This window comes from Typopeltis vanoorti, chromosome 5 (assembly GCF_054136105.1).
Source record: "Typopeltis vanoorti isolate ZY-2024b chromosome 5, IOZ_Tvanoo_1.0, whole genome shotgun sequence".
In the NCBI taxonomy this organism is placed as follows: domain Eukaryota; kingdom Metazoa; phylum Arthropoda; class Arachnida; order Uropygi; family Thelyphonidae; genus Typopeltis; species Typopeltis vanoorti.
This window is the reverse complement of record NC_143553.1, coordinates 53,921,358-53,948,316: the sequence shown is the minus strand read 5'-3', so window position 1 is coordinate 53,948,316 and position 26,959 is coordinate 53,921,358. Positions and strand designations below refer to the sequence as shown.

Genomic DNA, 26,959 nt, shown 5'->3' with positions numbered 1-26,959 from the left:
ATATATGAAGAAAAAAAGAAACAAACTGTTCAAACAAAGCTCATCATGTTCCTCATCAAGAGAACATCTCCTACCTTAACATAAGAATAAACCTTGATAATCCACAGCCCAGCAAAAGCAAAAATTAAAAATTGATTTTGTAAATTTCATTTGTATTAATTTTTACATTAATTTTAGATTGTATTTTTGTGTTGACAGTACAGTATGTACAGTATTATTTTTCACATTATGTACAATATACATAATTATAAATTTAAAAGATTATAAAAATAAATTATAAAGATGATAAAAAGATTAGAACGGTTAAAGAATACTGTTAATAAATGTATAGCCGACATATGACCAGATCGACTTACGACCTGTCAGCCAGAATGGAAGTCAGTCATAAGTCGACGACCAAGTGTATATATATATATAGTATTGTTCAGCAGCTCACTCACCTATATAAACATAAAATGATTTACATTTTATGTTTATATAGGTTGAATCAGTTCAACACATGGTCAATAGATGATACATCCTCGTGACTTCAGTTTACCATTTGAACATTTTTTTAAATAATTAAGAAAACTTGTTTTGGTAGTAAACACTTCAGTTATAAACAAAAGTGAGAAAGCTTGAATCTGTCTTAAAAAAGTTCTTGTCGATTTTTTAAATGTTAAAATAGAAGAATTATTGCAACAGCCTACATTTGTCATCGTATCTGACCTTTGAAACAATACCATAAAAATGCTAAGACAAGAAGACACTTTGTTTACTTGTTTTCATCATCATCATCAAATTCCTGTCATGTACCCTCAAGGGGGTGTACAGGATATGACAATATTACATGAAAAATTATATCATTACTAACTTCCTATCTACAATTTTCCTCCAAATCAGTCTGTTACTTGCCAAGACTCCAACATTATCAGATCTTATATTTTTTTTATTGTCTAAGGCACTTTGTACAGTATCGATCCACCTATATCTTGGTCTTCCTCTGGGTCATATTCCTGCTAACCTGGCAGAGAACACTTGTTTTGCTAATCTTTCCTCGCCCATTCTATTTAAATGACCGTACCACCTGAAATTAGCTCTGCTAACGCATTCCTGGATGCTGACAATGTCAAGTTCTTTCTTAATATCCTCGTTTTTAATATGATATTGCTATTAATGCCATCTGTTCACACCTCTAATCTTTCTCAGGACTCTCATATCTACGGTCTCTAGTCTTTGGTCAAGTGTTTTACTTCTGACCCAACTCTCAGATCCATAAGTTAAAACTGGTTTGAACACTGTCTTGTATACAGCTAATTTAGTGTTCTGACTAATTTCTCTCTTATTCCATATGAATTTATTCAATTGACTTCCTACTATACCATCTTTGTTGATTCTGTTGTCTATTTCCATATTTAATTTACCATCTTCACTAAAAATCGTACCTAAGTAGTTGAAATATTTTACTTGTTCCACGGGTTCTCCGTTCACAACGCAGTTGACATTTTCAACATTTCTGCTTATTTTCATTGTCTTTGTCTTTTTATTGCTGACCCTCATACCATATCTATTACAAAAGTTATTCAATTTAGTCAGGGAATCTTGCAGACTTGTAGTGGATTTATTTAGAAGTATAACATCTTTCGCATAAAGCAAAGAACTGACATTAACATCTCCAATTTTGATATCATGTTTAATACCACTTTCCTTCATAATGTGATCCATATAGATAATGAATAACATAGGGGATAATATACATCCTTGTCTGACACCATATTTAACATTAAACCATCATCCTGTACTTCTTTCAATTCTAACTGCTGACATACAACTCAAATAAAGACTAAGTATTGCTTGATATAATGCTATATTGACACCATATAATTGTAGCGTATTGAATAGCTTTTCTCTTGGCACCTTGTCATATGACTTTTCCAGATCGACAAAACTTAAATATAGATCTTTGTTATATTCCCATGCTTTCTCCACTATTTGTCGTAAAGGGAAGATCTGATCCTGACAGCCTCTATTTGGCCTGAATCCAGCTTGTTCTTCACCAAGCTTTTCTTCCACAATTCTTCTCAACCATTTCTCAAGTATACTTGCATAAATCTTGCCAAGAACACTCAGTAAGGAAATACCTCTGTAATTCTCACATTCAGTTCCCTTTTTATATATGGGCACTATTAGAGCTCTACTCCAATCATCGGGAATTCGTCCCTCTGTCCAGGCTTTCTGAACTATGCAGTGCAGACACTGTAAGACTCTTATACCACCATACTTCAGCATTTCTGGTCGAATATCATCTACTCCTGCTGCCTTTCCACATTTCAAGCCTTTGATGGCTTTTTCTACTACAAGTATGGATATGTATTACTGACTGTATGCCTGTTGAGTGTTTTTTACCACTGTGCTATCACTGCTTGTTTCATTTAGCAATTTTTCAAAGTAATTACAACATACTTCATTGATATCTTTTTCTCCCGTTTTCTTGTCACCTTTATCTTCTCTAACTACTTTTACAGCACTCTTTCCTCCATTTCTAAGCTTCAACAACCTCCAGAATATCTTACCACCTTCTTGATATTTATTTTCTATGTTTTTGCAAAAGTCCTCCCATGACTTTTGTTTAGCTAGTTTTACACAGTGTTTAGCTTATTTACATTTGTCTCTATATTCTCTAAGAGCACAAGCTGACTTATTTGCCAGGAACTTTTGATATGCTTTCTTCTTTTTCTTCACTGCCTCTTTGACTTCATGTGTCCACCATGGAGTTCTGATTTTTCTATCCTTGCAGACAACCTCACCACATGCCTCTCTTCCTGAATCAATCAGGGTTTTCTTCGAGGCTTGCCAATGAATCTCCAAGGTTTGGTTGCTGTTCTCAAACTCTTTCATTTTTTCTTCAATAATCTTTGTTTTTTTTAGTCTACAGCTCACATCTGAGAGCTGCTCAACTTTTATTCGCTTTAAAACTTTCTTACATGTTATTCTTTTCAATATGAAATTCAATTTTATCCTGCTCAAGACTAAATAGTGATCACTTCCAATTTCAAATCCTCTCTACACTCTGGTGTCACTATCAACAATAACATAATCAGTGAGACTTCTTATTCCTTGCCTCTACTCTCCATGTGAATTTGTGCACATTTTTATGTTGGAGCATGGTGTTAGTAATAACCAGTCCATGTCCTAAGCAGAAATCCAACAGGTATTTGCCATTATTATTAGCTTTGCTCTTTTCTCCAAAATTTTCCCAATATATTTTTGTATGTCTGACAATCATTTCCTACTCTGCTATTTAGATCCCCAACAAGGACCAACTTTTCCTTTTTCATGGCGTCAGCTGCTTTCTCTAAATCCTCAAAAAATTCCTCCACTTCTACCTTAGTAGAACCTTCTGTGGGACCATAGGCACAAATAAGTCTCATTGTCCAGTTCCCCATTCTCATATTTGTCCATATCACTCTACTTGAGACTGCCTGCCATTCAAGAAGATTAGCCTCGTATTTTGGGTTGAATACTATGGCTACTCCTTCTTTTCCTTGATTGTCATTGCCTGAGTATAACATTTTGTATTTATTGCTCAGAAAGATCTCACCAGTTTTTGTCTTTTTTGTTTTAGTCACCCCTATTATGTCGATCTGGTACTTATCTAATTCCTCAGCTAGCTCTATTTCTTTGCCATTCAAGCTTCTTATATTGATAGTACTGATCTTTAACTCTGGTGATGTTAAGTTTGGGTTTGTTTTCAGATGTGTTTCAGTAGCTGACTTTTCGCTGTTTGCCCTGGTTCTCTTTCGAAAACAACGAGTGGTGTTTGTTTAACCGGGCAACGCCCCAGCCGGCATGAAATTTTGTGATGTTGTACCATCATTTTGTATTTTGGTTTAAGCCAATAAGAATACAATTTGGTCGGCTAAATCCCAATTTGCCAGACCATCCTCGTTCGTTCAGTATCCAGGTAGATTACCCAACAAGGTGCACCACAAGAAGGTGAGGATTTTACATTAGGTCAGAAGCCCTGGTCGGTTCTCTGCATTCCTCCTTTAAAGGCTGTGTGGAAGTCTCCACTCAGTTATATAGCTTTGACTCTTAAGCACTCCTTTACTTGTTTTTGTGTTTGCATTTTTTTTTCCCACAAAAAATGTAACCGATTCCTAATAGTTAACAAAAGTGTATCATTTGTATGAACCCCTGTCGCTCTTATAATATTATCTCTAATATTGTAACCTTCACTGTCCATTCATTGTGAAAGACTTGTAGACTTAATTATGTTGACTGCATAAGTATACAACATTTTACCCTCTGTGTTGAGGCTATCTTCAAGAGTATTATATTCATAATAATACATTCATGTTCATAGAAACCACATCACCTTACATAAATATAGTTTTTAGTAGTTAAATGGTCATTTTCATGGTTTATCATTTGATATTTCATTGTATTGCATCATCTGTCATCGCCATGGGTTTCTGTTTAATGTAATAGTTGCTGCTGTTGCATCAGAATTTTTTATGCCATAAATAGACAGCAAGAGCTAGTTTTTGTATTTTTGTGCTGATGTTGCTATGGCTAGTTACGTGCAGTTAACGCCCTGTAGAAAAAATGCAATTCAAGCTTTGAATTGAGAAGGCTATTCCTCTTGTGAAATCAAAGGGTGTCCAGTAGTCCATCTATTGTGGTATGGCTGCTGTCGAAAGTGAATAAAACTGGATCTGGAAGAAGGGAAGAGGAAGAAAGCCACTGTCTACACTGTGCCAAGGTCAAGTTCTAAAGTGACTCCACCTCAAAAATCGCCATGTGTCATTCAGAGAACTGAAACGGGACTTGGAAAAACTGTTAGGGGAAGACTCATTTGACAGACTGATAACCAGGCACTCTAAAAAGAAGCCCTTGTTAACCAAAAACATGAGATTGGCTCTTTCTGATGAGAAAAAGTTTAACCTGTAGGGTGCTAACAGCAGACAGACATTTCGAAAACGATCAAGAAAAACATTTAACCCTGACTATCTGGTGTCTATAGTCAAATTCTCAGTCAGTCTGATGATCTGGGGCTGCCTGTCGTATCATGGTGTTGGTTACTTGCATTTCCCAAAAAAGTTCAGTGAATGCAGAAGTGTACAAGAAAATTTTAGACAAAGAATTGCTGCTTACTATCAGAAACCACTTTATTGTAAAGATAAACTGCAACTTTCAGGTTATTTTTGAGACAGAGCCACTTTGATTTTTTCCCCCTTGTCATAGGGCATAAAGTGTAATTTTATTATACCCCTAAAATGTACCATGCGAAATCAGTTTATTACTTAAAAAAAGCTTTAGTTTGTTTGGAGGTTAATGAATGGCCCAATGAACATTCGATTCAGCAACTGTCATGGCCAGGAAACAGCCCAGATCTCAACCCAATTGAGAATTTATGGTGCCAAATGGAGACTAAAATACATAAGAAGAAGGAGCCAAAAACACTTTGGGAGCTCCAAGAAACATTATCAGAGTATAGAACCATGAATTGACAGTTGCATCCATCAGGAAATTGATTTTGTCAGTGCCCTGCTGATGCCAAGCTGTAATAAAGGCAAGAGGAGGACCCACAAAGTACTAAACCTTAAAAAGTGAATTTTTAGTTTTGAATGTTAGTAACACTGTGTAGTTGAATTAAATTTTGATATTGATATTTGTTTTTCCAGTGAAAATATCACTGTCCACTCCATTTTTAAGCATTTGCAATTTGTCAAGTTTGTTGTCATTTCCTAATTATGTCACATCTTGTACTAAAAAGAGAGCCAAATACAGTGATACCTCGGCTAACGAAGATTTTTTTTGCTGTTTTTCGGACTCGGCCAACAAATGTTTTAGTGGATGCTCGTGCTAACCCAAAGCAGCAAACATGAACAGTTGGGCCATTCCAGGAGCTCATCTTTTCCATCTGTATGTGTGTGACAAAGAAATGAGTTGACCACATCACATAGGGGAGACCCACCAACCTGACTGGATTGTTTACGTTCGAGACAGCGAGAAGTGAGATGCCTCATACCAGTGTCAGGTGACATTAAAAAAATGCTGCACTACTGGGAAGAGTTTCAGTCTTTGGCTACAAAGTGGCATCCCAACAAGGCTGAATTGAACAGACTTTGTGCCTTGGTCGAAGACAAGTGTCTAAATCACTTTAAAAACATTCTGTCCAAAGTTGATTGAACATCAGAGTTGTTCAATCAACTGTTCAGTCAACTTTGGACAAATTTTTGACTTCTCCTTAGCAAAGAGACAGAGGCCAGCTACTGAAGAAGAGGAGACTTACCTTGAATAAACTTCTAAAAATTCCAAGAAGAATAATAAAAACATTGTGTACACATTTTCAGTTTAATAAAGTGTATATAATAGTGTAAAGATTGTCACTTTTTCATTCTACTTCTCATTCTCCTTCATCTAATTGGGTAGCTGTTCATCTCAGCCTTTGTTGAGTTTTTGCCATTTTATAGTGTGCTTTTTACTATTTTATAAAACTTATCTTTCAATAGTAGGCAGCATCCAGAACGAATTAAAAGATTTTCTATAGAAACCTACGGGAAATCACGTTTCAGCTAACGAATGTGATTCCAGAATGAATTATCTTTGTTAGCCGAGGTGTCACTGTATTAAAGGTGTTATATTACCTTCTTCATTCTTTTATTATGTTATTATCCTTTTTCAAATAGGCATTCAAATTTAATTACAAAAAAAAAGAAGAAAAAACATGGTTTCAGCAATGGATGTAGTTTTTATGAACATGAGTATCTACAAATGCACCCAAGCTTAAAACATAGCAGCTGGTAAACTGCAGGAATTCTCCTTCCTAACACTAGAACACTACTGACCCTCAACTGTGTTTTTGCTATTTGCTGTTATTCTGAATCTGACTTCACACATTCTTACTGAAAATCAGTATCCTTGATCCTCATATCAGGTTTGTTGTGGTGAGGGAGGCTGACAGTAGTAGATCATCACTTTTAGACATCTTCCTCACTTGCACCTCCCCTGGTTTTCATTCTAACTCAGTCAACCAGGTTGTAAACAGAGTACAAAAAAAGACTCAGTGCATTATCAGAAGAAAAAAAGGCATTGTTAAAATGCTACTCAGCAAAGTTTGCACCATGTGCATCTTCTCTAATACTGCTTTACAGCAAACTTCTCACCTTGATGCAACTAAAGGGATAATCCTCATAGCATCCAGTGAATCATTGACTCTTATAGGCCAACTTGCTTGGATACTACCATTGAGAAGAGGAATTCTGGGTAGGTTACAAGGATTTTGATAAAGTTTCTTCTTGCTTCCATCCTTTATCAGACTTTCTAGTTTTCTGCTCACCAGCAATGATAAGTTCCAACCTCCATTCTTTACTGAAATTTATTACGAGCCTCATCTCTTATATTTTGGACAAACTGGCTATTTTATGAACCAAAGGATTGGTAAATCACCAAAATCATGTCCATTATGAATGTAGTTCTGGTGCTTAGGGTGGTATATAAGTCTGGTCTTGCCCAGGACAGTATCAATGCAAAATACAGGTTCCTTTATACAGACATAAGAGCACTTCCCAAGTAGAACTGGCGTATTTTTAAGTTCTCCTGATTTAAATCAGTATGATAGTTTATCCATGCCAAAAATTGGGGATAAGAGATTGTAATTAGTTTGTAATCTCTTTCTTAATTTTAAATTTCCTGAACTGTTACTGCCATTTATATTTGTAATTTCCACAGTGCAGCACCACCCACCTAATCTTGATTAGTTAGCCAATTGTTGAATGTTCTTCATATATGAACTTGCTAGTTGTATTGAACTGAAACATGCTTGATTTTTTAATTATCATTAAATATTTTGTTAATGTTGACATGTATTTATAATATAACTGCACCACAGATATCGTCAAAAGTTCATTTTAAGTATAATAATAGACAACAAATTTGTATGCCTACCCAACACATATGGTCCATCCAAATTACACCATCAGCTAATAATGACCTTAATGGAATAAGATTGTAGATCAGATATTAATTTGTATTGAACTATTAGTTTAAGTTTAGAATGTTCACCATGGCTACTTAAAGCTTTAGAAGGCTCTCTGCCTTAAATTTAGACATCTGAATAAATTTAAATTTCATTAAGTGTATCTTATATCTTATCTTAAAAGTTAAACCCATGAAGTCTGGACATCTCATGAATTTGATATAACCAAGCTCTCCAAATTCTGAGATTATATTTGGTTATTATGTCATTAAATTTTCCAAAAGTACTTTTGATCAATCCACTAGACTGATGATGCACAGATAAGGCTACTTTGTGTACCTTTGTGTTCAATACATTTCCCAAGCAAACAACCAACAGACAAGACTTTTTTAGTACTTAATTCATAATTTCTTTTTTTCCCATATCCTACAGTTCTGCTTATAGGGTACTTTTCTGATGAAATCAGAAATCTGATTGGAATATTTCTGTTGACTAACATTCTGATTATATCCATTGTTTGTGCAGGTGATCTGTCATTATACATAAGCTTCTATAAATAGGAAAAAACAAGTAATTTCTTGAATAGTTATAAAAAAAGAAAAGGCAATTATTATAAAACTTTGAACCAAGTACATATGACTACCTTGTGCAGAAGTTTATATTAATACAATAAATGTTGAGAGGATAGAAGGGGTAGGTATTATAATAGTGATATGAAAGTTGGTTGAGGAATTTTATAGAATAGGTGCATGAAATTTTTCTATGTATTGCAGGAAAGGAAAGAACAGAGTTGTCATCTCAGAATTTTGAATAGGAATAGGATCAGCATGGAAATGAACAGCCATTTTTTTAATGGAAGTTGGTGAATTCATTTACCTTGAATGAATTTAAAGAGACAAATGATAGAACTGTATAAACCTCTCATGATAATAATATACCCAAGGACCATAAGCATAGAAATCTTTTGCTCTTGCTTTTTGAAGTAATTGTATGTATGAAGCAGTTTAGTTAACATGGCACAGCAAATTAACATTGAATTATTTTCTTTTAGTGTTACACGGTGATTGCTACCTACTATCAGAAACCACTTTATTTTATTTATTTACTTTCTTTTAGTGTTACACGATGATCAGCATTCATTTTAGACAAATTATGGACATACATATAACTATTTATAACCATTTAAAACACGTAATATTGTCGCACGTATTCCTTTTGGCAGTCTTTCCTTCACTGTTTACCAGAAACTGACACATACTGGCCAATATATACACACAAACTCCTACCACCCAACACAAAAACTAGGTGGCATTAATACTCTAAAAAACAGGGCTTTGAAGATTTGCTCCAATGAACAAGTGCTTAAAGATGCATTTAAAGTTATCAGCAATACTTTCCTAAAAAATGGTTACAGTCAAAATACAATCAACAAAATTCTCTGCAAGACCTCACTTAAAAACAAAGATAAACTAGACTATAATAAAACTGTAACCATTCCATACATTAAAGGGTCATCAGATAAAATAAACAGAGTACTACAGAAATACAACCTCAAAGCCACCTTTAAACTTCCTGCAAAATTAAAGAGCTTACTCAACTCATCCAAAGACCCATTCCCTCCACTGGCCCACCCTGGATTATACCGTATTTATTGAACCTGTAATCTACCCTATATAGAGGAAACAGGATGCACAATTCCTATCAGACAAAAGGAACATAAACGACACATTAAATATAATAATGGTGAAGCTGGTCTTTCTGATCATGCTCTGAACACTTTACATAGAATTGACTGGAAAAGCACCTGTTGTTTACATCACACCAAAACATGGTATGAAAGTAAATTTAAGGAAGCCTGTGAGATTCTTATCAACCACCCTAATCTTAACAACAATGTTGGTCTAATAATCCCAAGCATATGGAAGGCACATATTCTACCCACTTAACCTTTCTCTCTAAGAGTTAACTATAAATAGGACCATAGGAATCCAGAATCTTAAATCTAATATAACAATTGTCATGTTAAATTAGACAAAAAAAAAAATTAGTCTTTCCTTCACTGTTTACCGGAAACTGACACATACTGGCCAACATATACACACAAACTCCTACCACCCAACACAAAAACTAGGTGTCATTAATACTCTAAAAAACAGGGCTTTGAAGATTTGCTCCAATGAACAAGTGCTTAAAGATGAATTTAAAGTTATCAGCAATACTTTCCTAAAAAAATGGTTACAGTCAAAATGCAATCAACAAAATTCTCTGCAAGACTTCACTTAAAAACAAAGATAAACTAGACTATAATAAAACTGTAACCATTCCATACATTAAAGGGTCATCAGATAAAATAAACAGAGTGCTACAGAAATACAACCTTAAAGGAACATAAACGACACATTAAATATAATAATGGTGAAGCTGGTCTTTCTGATCATGCTCTGAACACTTTACATAGAATTGACGGGAAAAGCACCTGTTGTTTACATCACACCAAAACATAGTATTTAAGTAAATTTAAGGAAGCCTGTGAGATTCTTATCAACCACCCTAATCTTAACAATAATGATGGTCTAATAATTACAAGCATATGGAAGGTACATATTCTACCCACTTAACCTTTCTCCCTAAGAGTTAACTATAAATAGAACCATAGGAATCCAGAATTAAATCTAATATAACAATTGACATGTTAAATTAGGACATCATTGTTACTGTAAGAAAACTATAAGAAAAAATGTTTCTCTGATGTTATCTTAAATAGAATATAGTTTTGATATAGTTTTTTTTTAATAAATTAATTTTTTTTTAATTTATTTATTATTTTTATTTTTATTTTATTCTATTTTCACTAGAGGTCATGCCATTAGAATAACCTTTGATCAAATCATTGTCTCTTTAGCATACTGTGTGAAATGTAGTTCAGCTTGTCTCTGTATATATGTGTATGCTCCAGATGATGACCTTAATATTATTATTATTTGACACCTCCAGGGAGTCCTAAGACTCGTTGAGGGAGGGCACCTACTTTACAACTCTCCATCTCCACCACTCAACCTCATTCACAAACCGCCTCATCTACACCAATGTCATCTACTGTCCACCATCACCACTATTATTTTCACAGACAATCTCAAACATCCATGCCCACAGCAGGATTCGAACCCACAGCCTTTTGACTGGAGAGTGGATACGCTACCCACTTGGCCAACCAGGCTGACAATATGAAGGTTGAAATGTCGGGAAATTAAAATAGTTATTTATAACACGGCTGTTAGAATCCATAATTTGTCTAAAATGAATAACATTGAATTACATTAGAAAATATATTTAAAAACTGTAGAAATATATTAAATGCTTAAGCCAGCATTATGTTTATATTGTATGTATCTGAGCGTGATGTGAATGGCGGTGAGATGTAGATATTAGCATGAAACATGAATGCAAGTGACATTGATTTTTCAAAAATGGTGAAGTATTGTGAATGCAATATGTATGCTTGGGGAGAGATTAAAGTTATATATGTGGAGAGGATTAATTGGCGAGATGAGAGAGTTTGGGTATGCAAGAAGTGTAGCATGCTTATGGATTATGAGATATCACTGAATGTGAGTGGTAGCGAGCAAAAGATCATACCAAAAAAAAGTGGAATTGACAGTACAGTTGAGTGCTTAAACAGTAACAGTAAGACAGCAGTAGTGAAAGTGGCAGTGAGTTGGCAACATTGAGTGGTAAGGCAGCGTGCATAAATGACAGTGAGTTAATGGTGGTGGGCAGAAAAAGAGTGGGTGTAGCTGGTGGCAGGTTACCAGCAGCGAGCAGTAACCCAGTGGATTTGCAAGGTAGTGAAAATGCGATTAGCATAAATGACAGTGAGAAAGTAATTGAAGAGTTGAAAGTGAAGTTGGTAAAGATGAGGCAAGAGATTAAGCTTATGAGGAATGAACTGAGGAGAATTAGAGATTTGCATGGAAATGTTGAGAAAAATGAGACAGGATTTGGGAGTTGCAGTGTATGGGGATTCGATGATTAGAAGTGTTGTGAGTGAAAGGTGTGTGAGGTTTGTTTTCTGGGTGGCAGGAGGAGCAGCATGATTGAAGTATTGGATAAGAGGAGTACGTGAGCAAAAGAGTAGTAGTAATTGGCACAAATGATTTGACTGGTAACAAGAAGAATATAAGGATAGATATCAGGAAACTGTTAAGGTGAGTGAAAGATAAAATGTGGTAGATGAGGTAGTCAGTATTTCCTGGGTTTGATAATGATGAGTTCAGAAGGTGAGCAAAGATTATGAATGGTATGCTAGCAGAGTTATGTAAAGAGAAAATAGTTCATTTTGTGAATGTGTAGGATGAATTTCAGGGGTGGATAGAGCTGTATAAAAGAGATGGGCTGCATTTAAATGGATTTCTGGTCTCTGGAATGTGAAGTATGAGGACAGATTGAGAGAATGCAAATTTCAGAGCTTAGTGGATATGAAGGAAGGGGGGGGGGGGAACACAATCAAGACATGTAAGTTGGTAAGTCACAGTTACCAGATTAATGTGGATGAGATTTTTCTTAGAATGTCTGGAGACAGAGGAGAACAAGAGAACATCCCTGGATGCTCTATAAGGAGGGTGTGAGCAGGGAAATGAGTAAGTTTTTTGTATGGTGAGTGCAGAGACATTGAATGCATTTAAGTCAACCTGTGAGGAGCTGTGAGAGTGGGATCCCCCCCCCCCCTGCAATGGGTCTTGACTCCATGGAGGGCTGATAATAATATTAATAAACCATTGTATTTTCATTGAAAAAGAAAAGATTGCACTGTTTTGCAAATATTGTATGGACACTCATTTTTCTCAAGTAATGTGCACCATTGACAAACTACATAGTACAGCAAAGTATAAAAGAAAGATATGCATTCCAAATTAGTTTTGTGCATAATGAAATGGAACATAGTTTCAAATTAACTAACTTCTATAAGGTATTTTTATCCAAGGCCCAGTAATTAATAAGTTATTGATCTAATTGTGCAGTCGCAATTATAGTTACCATCCAGTGTAACACGTGAAAATAACTTGAGAAACAGTCAGGTGCATTACATAAACTGCCAACAAGAGATAAGAGCATGCTGAAAAAATTGTCATGTATCAGTGGAATTTTGCATTTGGTTAGTTCCCATGACAGGTGCTTCGTGCAAACCAAACATCAGTAAACAATGCACTAAAATTCATTGTCATAATGTCCAGGAAAAAAGAGAATATTGAATGTTATGTTGACATCGTGGACAATTCTTAATTGCCTGTATGGGAACATTTCTATATAAACAATCTTGCTGACTGATAACATAATAATGCATTGTGTTGATATCGTTACAAAGGCTTTCCTCAAAGTGAAGAAATGAATATGTGTATGTTCAAAGTTTGGGCTGTCTACCACAGAGGTTCATCCTTAACTCTATATAGTCTACATTTGCCCAAAGGAAAATTGGGAGTATGATGAATGCATCTAGAATGCCAGAACTTCACCACAGCAAACTTGTGGTAACTACTGGAATGGATTGTTAAAATGAACTGTTTGCTGGAGTGAATTTCTTTTCGCATAGCTTTTGTATCTATAGGACTTGTGTCAAGCAGAACATTTTGGTACTGAGAATTAACTTGAATACATTACCAAGTATTCAAATGAGTGTCCATACATTCTATGGACACTCATTTTTCTCAAGTACTGTGCATCATTGACAAGCTACATAGTACCAAGTATAAAAGAAAGATATACATTCCAAATTACTTTTGTGCAGAATGAAATTGTTGTATCATACTTTCTACTTCGATATGTATTCTAGTTGTTGATTGACTCCTCATTCAGACACAGAGAATATTTATTTTTAATTGCGCCACCGTATGTTCAAATTTGCATGAGCAACATTGAGAAATCAACCAATCTGTATTATTACTAACTTAATTTTAGGCCAAGGTTTTCTTTATTATATAGGGTTCCCGTTAAGATTCAAATTATTTTAATGAGCGGTGCAACGAAGAAATCAGGCAAATACAAGATTCAATTCAAATAAAATTATTTAATGCAGTTTCACATAAATTTACATCAAAGCAAAGACTTCTAGTTGAGAAAATACAGTTAAACAATAATTAAGTTTTCATTGAGATACTAGCAAACTACTCAGCTGAGTATAATAATTACGATTAGAACTTAAGCTTACAGATTATATTCTTCTTATTATCAAGGATTCTTATCACAACTTCACTCTGATTAAAGTTATTATTCAATACAGTTTAAATATCAACTCAGTTTAACCATTCAGAAGTTATAAAATATAAACCATCAGACAATCATTTGAAGATTTCAAAGTTATGTCAGCCTAGCAAAATAGTTTGCAGAATTTTCAGTTTCCAATATTACATTAAGTTTCTTACAGCAGGCTTCTCTATATCACTCTTTCAGTCTTGAACTATTAATCCAAATAGTACAATATTTGGCACGACAAGTGGGATATGTCTCATTACATCACACATTCAATCTTGAATAGATAAATACAGCGATAAGGATTAAATTATGTTCACCGGAAATAAGTTCGCTACTTCACACTAGGCACAGAAAAGATAATCTTACCGGCATAAGCAGTATAGCTTCTTCACATCGAGAATCCTATGAACACACTTAAATTCTCGTTGACTTTCACTTTGAGACTACACAAACTTAAAAGAATCTTCTGTTTCCGTAACTGATTAATAGACTCGAGAGAATATATTCTTTTTCTCTGGTTTAACTTAACTTCCAGTTTCTTTCTTTTCTTATTCTTATTATCCCTTGTCCTGCATTATTCCACTGCAAGCGATAGGAAATTACAATAGGATTAGAACTCCAACAAAGGTAAGTCAAAGTGCCAAGCGATTTCCAGTTCTCCTTATTCCGTTTACATCATGTTAATCGGCCACCTTCCTTGCCTGCTTCCCTACTCCCGTGTGTGTTACTTTTTCATGTACTGTTTATCAAATCCTACTCTCCTTTCTCGCCAAAATCTGGTTCTAACTGGTTTTGTTTATATCTAACTGGCTTCATGCGTCCTGTACAGTCACACGTACTAAGGCACACGCTAGCTAAAGGTAACATAATTTCTCATAGCAGCCAATCAAGTGTTATCTTAAGGAATTTCCTGGATACATTAAAATGCACATAGTACAGTTTTTAACATTATATTAAAGGAATTAAATTCACATAATAATTGATATTTTTAATACACAGCTTTTCATGACTGTAATTTATCCCAAAAATTTATAAATACATAAATATTGATTAACATAACTTGGAAGAAATTACATAAATAGCATATTATGAACATGAGACTATTAGTTAAAAAAAACAAACAAATTTTGCTCAGGGAATCGTAGATTATGTTGAACTCTGAATGATGTATTAACAACTTCCATTTCTCTTCATTCAGAATCCAACAAAATGGAACATAGTTTCAAATTAGCTAACTTCTAAAAGGTATTTTTATCAGAGGGCCAATAATTAATAAGTTATTGATCTATTTGTGCAGTCGCAATTATAGTTACCATCCAATGTAACGTGAAAATAACCTGAGAAACAGTCAGGTGCATTACATGCAATATCTTTTTTGGTATCTGTCCAACATTTAGTGAAAAGCATAACTGGAAGAATGGTATCAGTTACTTGGCCAAAGTGATGTGTGTGTTGACATTTATGGAAATAAATGGACTGTGAAGCAAGGCATAATGTATATTTGGAAAGATTTGAAATACAGTACATTATTATATTGCACAGAGAAAAAATACTTCAATCCATGGAAGTCCCTCGCTGAGAAATACCATAGCATATATCTAAGTTGTAATTTGTCCACCACTTGTGAAACTTTGTCCCATATGCCACATGACAAACAATCAGCATAAAACATGCACAAATTTAAATTATTATTATTGCACAGGAACCTCCATGGAGCCAGAAAACTAATTGCAGGAGACCCACACTTCACCCAATATCTGGAAATTACTCAATTTCCAGGGATGACCCCCTTATTCTTATCCAGATATCCAGCTGCTAAAAATTTCCTCTGCATCAATCCTATAAAACCCTTTTAGTAACTTTAATGTTTCTGTCATTTTCCCTTCCTGTTTTCTGCTTATCAGCTAACTTCCACAACCAACAATCCTCAATCTGTTGTTATAAGGAGCATTCCACAGTCCACTCAACGTCTTGCTCACTCTCTTCTAGATCTTCTCTACCACCTCCTCATTCCCAAGTAAACCCAGGTGACCAAACCTGTGCATGCACCCCCCCTCCTTGATATGCTGTATCAAAGTCTTACAAAGAGGATAACTTCTTTCTTCTGCTTGGTGTGTTCTTCAAAGGCATTTGACAGGATAATGTGTTATCTTGTCAAATGCCTTTGCAGAATCCAGCAGTTTCATCATGTAGCCATTTCTTTAATCTAACTCAGTTGTCACCCTATTATAAAATGCTTGTAGATTACTAAGAACTGATATGAGAGCCTGTATTCTCATATCAGGTAGTATTCTCTTGTCACCTCTGTTATAACAATGTCTTCATCTAAATGAAGATATATACCCTTGCAAAATGATCATTCAGAAGCTCAACAATTTCATCTTCCTCCATTACCTCTTTACTATCTGCATCCATCAAAGTTATCCTTCCATAGCATTCTTCCTGCTATTTACCACATAATAAAAAAACTCTTTGGGATTTCATTTTGCCTTACTTATCATGCTAATCACCTTTCTCCTTGTATATCTTCCATAACATTTTCTTTTGTTGCAACTCATGCTTAATGATATTACTCATGCATCTAACTCCTACCTGATTTATCCTCCTGATCTTGGGTGTACAGTACGATACTGCTTCTTCCAGATATCCCTTGATTATCATCCCATGCACTGTGAACATCCTTCTCTTGCACATCTTTATGCCATGGTACTTCAAGGTGCCTGATGAGTGTATAATTATCACTTCCCTTGTAGTTTAGCATATATTTTAACATAACATATTATAGTTTAACATGACATATATACCTTCTTCTTAACAGGAATTTTCATGTTTTGCTACTTACAAGTCAAGATCACATGATCACGTTCCCCAATTGGAGGTAATATAGCCACCTCTGGTGAGTCCTCCATGCCACCAGTATGCATGGAGGAGCTTACCAGAGAATGACTTTACAAATCCTCAGGTCTAGAGTTAGATAGTAGAGGATATTGTTGGAGTGGCTTCTTCTTGTCCTACATGAGGACCATAATGTGTAGCACTGTTTTCAGTGCAAAGTTTGGGGGAGGTTAATAAGCAAGAAAATTCTCCAAGCAGGAAAATCTATCATCAAAGGACATCCACTGATATCACTGACTATGCCACTCAGTCAACCAGGCTGATTTTTTAGCACTGTTTTTTGGTTTTCCTGGGAAATTCTGTATAACTCGATGAAAATAGGGTGGTGAAGAGAAAACTTTGATTACCTACTGGGAGCTTCTACATCACCTTTATTAACAGTTACTCCACCCAACTTTGCATCATCAGCAAACAAATGAATACTGAATATCTCCCTTCAAATTATTTTCTATATCATTTATGTATTAATTAAACAGCAGTGGTCTAAGCACAGAGCCCTTTTGTTACACCACTAGTCATGTGCCTTCTGGATTCTGCTCCTCCATATACTACTTTTTGGTATCTGTTCATCAGCAACTCTTTTATCCATATCACCAGGTTTACATCCATCCCCGTTTGTTGCAGTTTGCATAATAGAGTACCATGTGATATCCTGTCAAATGACTTTGCAAAATCCAGCAGTTTCATTGTGAATTCATTCCCTTTATTCAACTCAGCTGTCACCCTATTATAAAAAGTTTGCAAATTACTACGGCATGATCTGCCCTTCACAAAGCCATGCAGCCCCCCCCCCATAGAGTATCGTATTCTTATCCATCCATTCTTACTTCTATCAACACTACCATTGGCACTCATTAAAATTATCCTCACACAATCAAAGAACTCTTTGGGAATGTCCCTTGACCTGCTTGGCTAATTTCTTCTCATCTAATTTTGTCTTCCTTACCTTGCTGATCATCTTATTTGCCTGTGCCTTGCACTGCTTGTGAGCTTGCCAATCACTTTTCTCTTTATATACCTCCACCTTTTGCAACTCTTGTTTTAACGATACTACTCATCCAACTAATTACTGTGTGATTGATCCTTCTTACCTTGGCTACACAATCTATTGGTTTCTTCAGATACTTTTTGACCATCTCCTGTGCATTGCTAATATCTTTCCCTTGAGATTCTTATACTGTAGGATATCTGCTAAATAGCAGATATCCTACAGTATAAAGTTTTATTATTATTATTATTTGGTAATCTCCATGGAGTCAACAGACTCATCGTGGGAGGCCCACTCAACCAGCAACATGTCTATTGTAATGAGCTTTGAAGTTACTTACATTACATGCACTCACAACACACTCAAGCAATGCATTCCACTCACTAACAACTCTCCAAATAAAAAATCTACTCCTTACTTCCTTCTTGACCACATCCCTATACAACTTCCAGGGATGGCCCATTCTTCCCATCTTAACATCGTAATTTCTTCTGTATTAATCTGATAGAATCCCTTAACTAACTTGAAATTCTCTATCATATTTCCTATTTCCCTCCTATCCACCAACTTCTGTAGTCCACATTCTCTCAAATGCTCTTCATAACCAACACTCCAGAGTCTTGATATCACTTTGGTTATTCATCTTTGGTCCCTCTCTAGTGTTTCCACATCACAGTGAAAACTAGGTGACCAAATCTGAGCACAATATTCCATTGGTTTGACCAATGCCTTATATAGATGCACATTACCTTATTCCTACTTGTCATTGTACTTTTTATCATAGCAGTAATATGATGTGCAGTCTTTGCAACATGCGATGTGGCCCCGGAACTTCAGTCCACTGTCCACCATCACTCACTCGAAGATCCTGAATCTCATCCACTTCCTGAAGTATAGCTCCACTAATCAGTATGTAGCCTTATGTCTCTGTATCCCAAAGTGTAACACCTTGCATTTATTAACATTAAAGCTGCAACCCTACTCATTTGTCCAAGCTAAAAGCCTATTCGAACCTTCCTGTAGAGAATTAACATCAGCACTCCTGATAATTCTACCTAACTTTGCTAATGATATTTACTAATGATATTTTTTGTGGATTGACTGAGAATCTTCAAATGTTTGCCATTTTGCTAAATATATAATACTTTATTTCTTTTAATTAGTAATTCCTTTAGTTGTGTTTTGTTTAAAAGAAATCTTTATATGCTTTGAGCCCTGTCACAAACCATTCAATTATGTTATTTATTGGTATCAAACTTGTAAAAAGGTTGTATATAATAATAATATGAGATTAGTGTAAATTATGGTATTGCATGGGTGTAAGTGTGTGTGTGAAATGTTCATGGTTCATAAGCACTATACATAACTGAAACTTACGAAGAAAAAAGGCCCAGAAAGTATTTGATGAGAACATACAAAAGCAGTTTATTCCAAATTTAGTGAACGCCTTTATTTTACTTTTCTCACCAGTAGACATTGAAATTGACTTAAATAACCTGTTTTTCTTTGAAAACAGAATAAATAAATATTAATAATAATTTGTGCAGAGCATTTCTTTTTTTTTTTTCTTGTCTTTAACTTATAATACTTTTAAAGTTTTTTCCCTTCTGGAAGTTTCTTCCTTAAGCTTGAGCACAAAAAAAATTCATCTCTTTTTGTTCAAAATATTTAACTAGAGCAAGGTTGCTGCTTAATGTATCAAATGGAATTGTCTGTTGCTTTGGGAGAAAATTATATAATCCTTCTTAGTAACTTTATCTACATTCAACTTAACTTCCTTTGAAAGAAATTTCATTAATTTTGGAAAAACTTTATTTCCTTTCCCTCTTCTCTGCCTTTTTGACTTAAAAAAAAAATCCTTTTCTTTCCTCTATATTTCTTCTCTCAGCTGCCAACTTATAGAACATATTCTGTTCCACTCAACAGCTGTTCCTTTTTCTTCTCTCACTACATCAAACTTCCTATTCAGACAGTCAATTTTTTTCTTCTCTTTTTTTTTCAACTTACATGATAGCTTACAGGTTGTAAGCTATGCAAAGATTTCTTTTATACAGGACATTACTAAAGGAATTACTAATTAAAAGAAATAAAGCATTATACATTTAGTAAAATGTTTACATATATAATAAAAACTTATCCTTTACTTTTTTTTTAAGGAAAAAAAATGACTGTTGCAGAAATTAAAAAAAAATGTAAAATAAAATTACTTTACTCTTTGTTTATACTGAAATAATACAATAGTGTTCTAAATAATGGAACATTCAGTGTACATACTCTGCTTCTGTGTACCTATCAATGAATGATATCAAAATGTATCAGACAATTAGCACAAAGACTGCAGGTTGAACAATTATTATGTCAATACTGAAATCCACTTGTAAAAGTGCAGAAAATTTTGTTTTATTAAAGGATTCTGTATAATTCGCTTCATTTTTTTTTTTTTTTTGGTAGAAATCTGTTATCTCTCACAGTTGAATTATAGTAACTTGCATTGTGACAATATCAGTTAATGCATTTTACTCATTGGTTATAAGAATTCTTGTATAGTATTTCACAAATCAAAAAATATAGTTTATTAGACTAACGAGTTTGCTATTTTTTTAACAGCTTCTTTGCTATCTTGGTTACAATTAAGTAACAACTGTGAATATTAGAAAATGCATGTGTTAAACCCAAATTTAAAAAATATATATAAATATAAAAATGTATAAATCTGTTATAACAGGTTGCTTAGTGTAAACGAATCTGTCTACTGAGTTATTGTAACGAAAGCTGTCAGCTGCTTTATTGTAATATCTTTACTCTATTTATATTTGTAATATCCTCTTTATTCTTTATAAGCAGTGTGCGCTTTTCCTCGCGTAACCTTTCTCACTTACTCTATTGCATATTATGTTTATCCACCTTTCGTATTTTACTAGTCGTATGCCTATGAACACTGGAAAATTTGTTAAGACTGCGCCATCCAGTATTTCAATATCGGCATAACACTCAGTAAAACGTCCGGTAGATTTCTCTCTCTCTTACTAGCATATATTCCTTCAACAAAGTTTATATAAACAGTTGTGGTTCTTAAGTAATTCAACTGCGCTTTTAATGTCTTAATTGTTTCCTGCTCACAAGTCCGATTATTTTTAGAAACAGTGCATTGTAAAATAAAAGATCAGGCAGCACTCTTTTAACAAAAAATTAAAACACATTTATTTACATTAATATGAAATATACATGAATCAAACGACAGGGAGATTGCTTTCTCTAACCATCTATAAAATCTTTAGCATAAAATTAGAACCCTTTTACTTCAACGCTTAATGATCTCTTTAACTCAAAAATGTATTTACTCTCTGCTTACAAATTCAACTTATTAAACTTCTAGTTTACTCACAAAGAGGTTAGCTAACTCTCTGCTAAGTTATTTTTACAAATTTGATATGAACTTCTAACATGCCAATTGACTCTCTTATGGACACTTCTTATTACTATTAAACTAATTCTTAACAGTCCATATATAACATATCACCTAGATTATAAGAGAAATTGTACAAAAGGATGGAACTTACAGAGGCTCTGTATCGCACATTCAGTCAAGAGTCTTGCACTAAAGTCTCAATGGCTTTTCTTTCATCTCGAGTTTTAGGCTTCCTTCAGGAGTGTCTTGCTTCAGAGGTATCATGTTGGGATATTGGCGGGCTTTTCGACTGCAATCTGTGGTACTCGAATAGCACATGCAAGAGGTTTCAGCATACGGGCAAATTCTCTGGATCCTACTTCGGGAACTTCTACTTCTAACTGCCACTACTTCTGCTACTAATTGCCGATGACTGTGCCGCCGACTGGCTCTGGCTCTCTTCAGTAACAGCTCTTCACCTTGCTCTCCTCTGTTGGCAGCTGGACCTGGACACTCCTCTCTTGTAACTGGGGCCTTGCCTCTCTGCCACCACTGCTCTGGTTCCAACTGCCTCTCCTCTGTTGGTAACAGGAAGCCCTTTATGGTCGTCTCAGCCTTCTTTTATTTTGCAATTTCAGGATCTTGCACTGAGGGTAATAAACCCCAAAAAATTCGGCATGACTCTTTCATCTTCTTTAAAGTTCGACCCACTCTTTTGATCGTATTTTTCCGGGCAGCAGAAACTTGTCTCTAAAACTAGCGGACCTCTTTGATACTAACTTTAAAGGTGTTATGCGCAGAGCTTGTAAGCAACTTTCTCATACACAAAAATAGTAAACAACTTTCTTGTGCTGTTACACATAGCTATATACAAAGTTCCGATGACAAAGCATTGCCTTTGTTTTTTAAATTAAAACAGTAAATACAGTCACTTCCAATAGGGTTAACTACATTAATATTTAGCAAAATATACATAGAAACAAACAAGGTTATTTACAGTTCTCATGAGACTTGACCTATGTAAAAATCGATGTAAACCGCTTTGGTAATTTTAAGCTACATCGAATTTTACATTAGTATCTATCACCAAAATCTTAAAAATAGCTATTTACCTTATAGAAGTTTGAAAATAGTGCTGTACAGAATGCAACAGCAGTGGTACTAATGTACTATGGATTTCATAACCTTTTATGTGCAGAACTGATATAAAAAAAATAAACTTAATTAATTCAGCAGTCGTAACACATTATTTATTCAGTTTATTATGCAGTGCTAGTACTTATTATTGGCATTTATCAAAAACTAGTACTGATTTTATCATGATAAACATTGAATTATTTATATTAACAGCTTATTAATTATGATGGTTTTAAAAGTAAATTTCATAATAATGTTGAAATTAAGAATTTTTTATTTATTTTTTTTTTTGATTTAGTCGACGAGATGACATGGAGTCTTTAGGCTATGTTCTAATGTACTTTAATCGAGGAAGTCTACCTTGGCAGGGATTAAAAGCTGGTACTAAGAAACAAAAATATGAGAAGATAAGTGAAAAAAAGATGTCTACACCTGTTGATGTTCTTTGTAAGGTAAGTTACTCATGTTAAATCATTTATTTGTTAACATACTTTTTTTTGGAATCTAAGGTAAAAATAGGTAAAATGATTAGATAAATATAATATCCAGAGCAGGTTACCAAGTCATGATGTTGCAAAAGAAATATTAAAGAAGCACAAATAAAATGCTTATTCACTACCATTAATCAGAAATTAACATTCATGTTCACTCTTTCATATTATTGAGTTATTTGTTCATACATCTACAAAACATACCACTTATTAGAAAGCAAACTAATAATTATATTTATCAGTCATTTTCTTTTTACTGTGGTCACATGCTCTTCAACAATAAAAATAATGTAATAATGAAAAAAGAATTTTGTTTTGATTATCAATTAGTCCATAAAACTAAGAGAACAATGGAATATTTCATTAAATTATGGAGACTACAACTGCATTAGGATTAATTGCCCGACATTTTGACTTTCATGTTAAGGTCATCACCTGGAGTACACACACACACACAAAGACAAGCTATATTACATTTCAAACAGTATGCGAGTGACAATGAATTGATCAACCATTATTCTACTTACCTCATGCCACTCTTTGCCTATGTACTGCGGTCTTGCTGTTTTGTGGGGCAAGATACTTTTAACCTGTAAAAAGAAGGCACAGCAATGGGCTCACTGTAAACCCCCCCCCCCCACCCCAATTGCTAACTTTTATATGGAAGCTTTTCAACAACGTGCTCTAGATTCCTTTACTTTAAAACCCAAAGTCGAGCTTAGATACATGAACAGTGTTTTCGTTATCTGGAACCCAGGCACCAGACATTAAACACTTTCCTCAACCACCTAAACAAACAACACAAATGCATATAATTCACAATTGAAATTGAAAGTTAGAACACACACTTCCTTTTCTAGAAACACTTGTCCCCTGTTGAAGGAAAAACACAGCGTTTTTCCTTCACTGTTTATCGTAAGCCTACACATAAACTCTTACCACTACCCAACACAAAATCTAGGTGTCATTAACACTAAAAAACAGAGCTTTAAAGATTTGCTCCTTTGAGCAAGCACTTAACATGAATTAAAAGTTATCATCAATATCTTCCCGACAAAATTCTTCACAAGACTCCATTTAAAAACAAAAATAAACTAGGTTATAATAAAACTGTAGCCACTTCATACGTTAAAGAGATATCAGATAAAATAAATAAAATACTACAGAAATACAGTCTTAATGCCACCTATAAACCTCCTACAAAATGAAAGAACTTATTTAACTCATCCAAGGATTCACTGGCCTGCCCCTGGAGTATACTGCATTTATTGCATCTGTAGTTTGCCCTATATAGATGAAACAGGATGTACAATTCCTATCTGGAAAAGGTAACATAAATGGCACATTAAATTTAATAACTATGGTAAATCTGGTCTTTCTGATTGTGCCATGAATACGCTACATACAATTGACTGGAAAGCCACATGTTCTTCCCATTACACTAAAATGTGGTGTGAGCACAATTTAAAGAGACCCGTGAAATTCTTATCAACCAACCTAATCTTAATATTAATGGTGGTCTAAAATTCCCAAGAATATGAATGGCACATATTCTACCCACATGACCTTTTTGTCTAAGAGTTATTATAATTAGGACTGTAGTAATCTCGGATCTTAACTTTAATATAACAAACACTTGGGTTAAATTATTGATTAGGCTACCAATTTTACTGTAAAAAGTATTAATATCAATTTGTTCTTTTATGATGTTATAAATATAAATAGGATATAGCTTTGATGTAGTTTTTTTTTTTTTCACTAGAGGTCAGGCCAGTAGAATAACAGTTGATCAAATCATTGCCACTTTATCATACTGTTTGAAATGTAATATAGCATGTCTTTGTGTGTGTGTGTGTGATACTCCGGACCTTAATGTGAAGATTACAAAATTAAAGTAATTACTCCTAACATAATTGTAGTCTCCATAAACCCGCCGTGGGCATGGATGTTTGTGATTGTCTGTGGAAATACGGGTGGTGGTCGGCGATAGATGGTGTTGGTGTAGTTGTGGTCAGCTGGTAGATTGTGAGTGGTCGAGACAGAGTTGTAGAGCAGATGCCCTCCCTAGATGAGTCTTTGGACTCCCTAGAGGTGACAAATAATAATAATTTATTGAAATGAATAACACTATTAAGAAATTAAGAGAGAGGAAAAACTTAGTCGCAAATTGCAATTTTTTTTTTTAATTTGAGGAAGAGAAAGTCCATTGTTTCAATTAAGATTTTGAATGGTATAAATAAGGCTTCAGACCTTTCTTTGAACAGATGTTCATATTTTTCATTTCATCTTCCTTTTCATGTTAAGCTCAGTGACCTATCATAGTATAGACATTAATATGTAAAAGATACTTTATTCAAATGTATAATTATCTAATATATTCAGGTATATTTGCAATTTACAACAGTATTTTTGTAGATTAATATAAAAATAAGGAGAAATACTTTCCTTGGAAAGAAGCCAGTGGATCTCCCCTTCATGGGCAAGGTTCAACGTGCCATGTAACAAGTCATGTTTGTAGCCAGTATAAATTAGAGGAATAGGATGCTTCTAATTCCAAGTCAGTGCAACTGTGTCCAGGTGAAATAGACGTGGTTTGTAGAAGGAATTTGAAAGAGATGTTGTGAGAGCATGCCATGTTGCAGGCCTATCTATTTGACAAATTGGGCCATCCCAAGTCAATGTTTGTGGCACCACAAACAGAGGTCTGAGGCCAATGAGGAAAAACAGGACCATACCATCCCACCGCCACCTCTGAATTCCATATTTGAGGTTGCGCACTCTACTGTGGTAAGTGCTACAGAAGATATTATACAAAAACTGCTAGTTATCAGCTGACACATTGAATGCAGAGTTCCAGGCATCAACTGAAACATGAATCTGCACAAAAACATTCGGAACTGAAGCTCACAACATAGGCTTCTATGAAAGGACTGCGATATGCAAGCCCCACACCCAAACCAACCTGCAGTGGTATGTACATTGGGATCTGGAAGCTTGGAATGCTGTGTTATGGAGCGATGAATCATTCTTCACCCTCTACCAAGTAGATGGGTGGGTGTGGTGGATGCCTGGTGAACATCTCTTACCACAGTAGAATGCACAATCTGAGTTATGGAATTCAGAGGTGGCAGTGTAATGATATGGTGCTGTTTTTCCTGGTTTGGCCTCAGACCTCTGTTTGCGGTGCCACGAACATTGAACTCTGAGAGGTATCTTAACATTCTGGACAATGCATTACTTCCTACTTTGTGGCATTTCTACAGAACTGGCCATTGTTTCTTTCAGCAATTCAAAGCACCGTGTCATAAGACTGCTGCTGTAACTGCGTGGTTTGTAGACATGAACATCACCACACTTGACTGGCCTTCACAGACCCCCTGTTGAACATCTGTGTGATGAACTGGAGCATCGGGTGATATGAAGGGATGTTTGTCCCAAAACAAGACCTCATTACATGCCTACAGGATGAATGATGTCCAAAATTCCCATCGATCACTATTGTACGCTTGTGAAATGTATGCCCCATAGGATAGCTGCAGTCATCACAGTGAAATGAGGTCCTACATGTTATTAAGATGGGCAGCATTACTGTTTCTTTTTCTTCCTCACACTATAGTGTCCGTTGACTTCTTTCCAAGTAGTGTAGTTTAATATTAAGAGAAATTTGTAATAAATAACGGTTTAATAGTAAATTTCTCTAAGGAGAAACGTTAAAACATGGAGAAGTTTAATTTTGTAATGATTCATTATTTTGAATTTTTGGAGAATAAAAATTTATAAAATTACATTTATGGTTTTGTGAAGATATAGGTCATGTGACAACCACAGTCAGCCCTGGTGTTTAGATTAAG

General features: G+C 34.7%; 1 protein-coding gene across 1 annotated transcript in view; it reads left to right on the top strand.

Annotated features, from left to right (window-relative positions):
• Positions 1-26,959, top strand: part of LOC150106418 (casein kinase I-like) — a 144,172-nt gene that overhangs the window by 103,671 nt on the left and 13,542 nt on the right. The window contains exon 6 of the mRNA XM_090392435.1: positions 22,916-23,069. Coding sequence (XP_090248561.1) covers positions 22,916-23,069 — 154 coding nt within the window. The remainder of the gene's footprint in view (positions 1-22,915; positions 23,070-26,959) is intronic.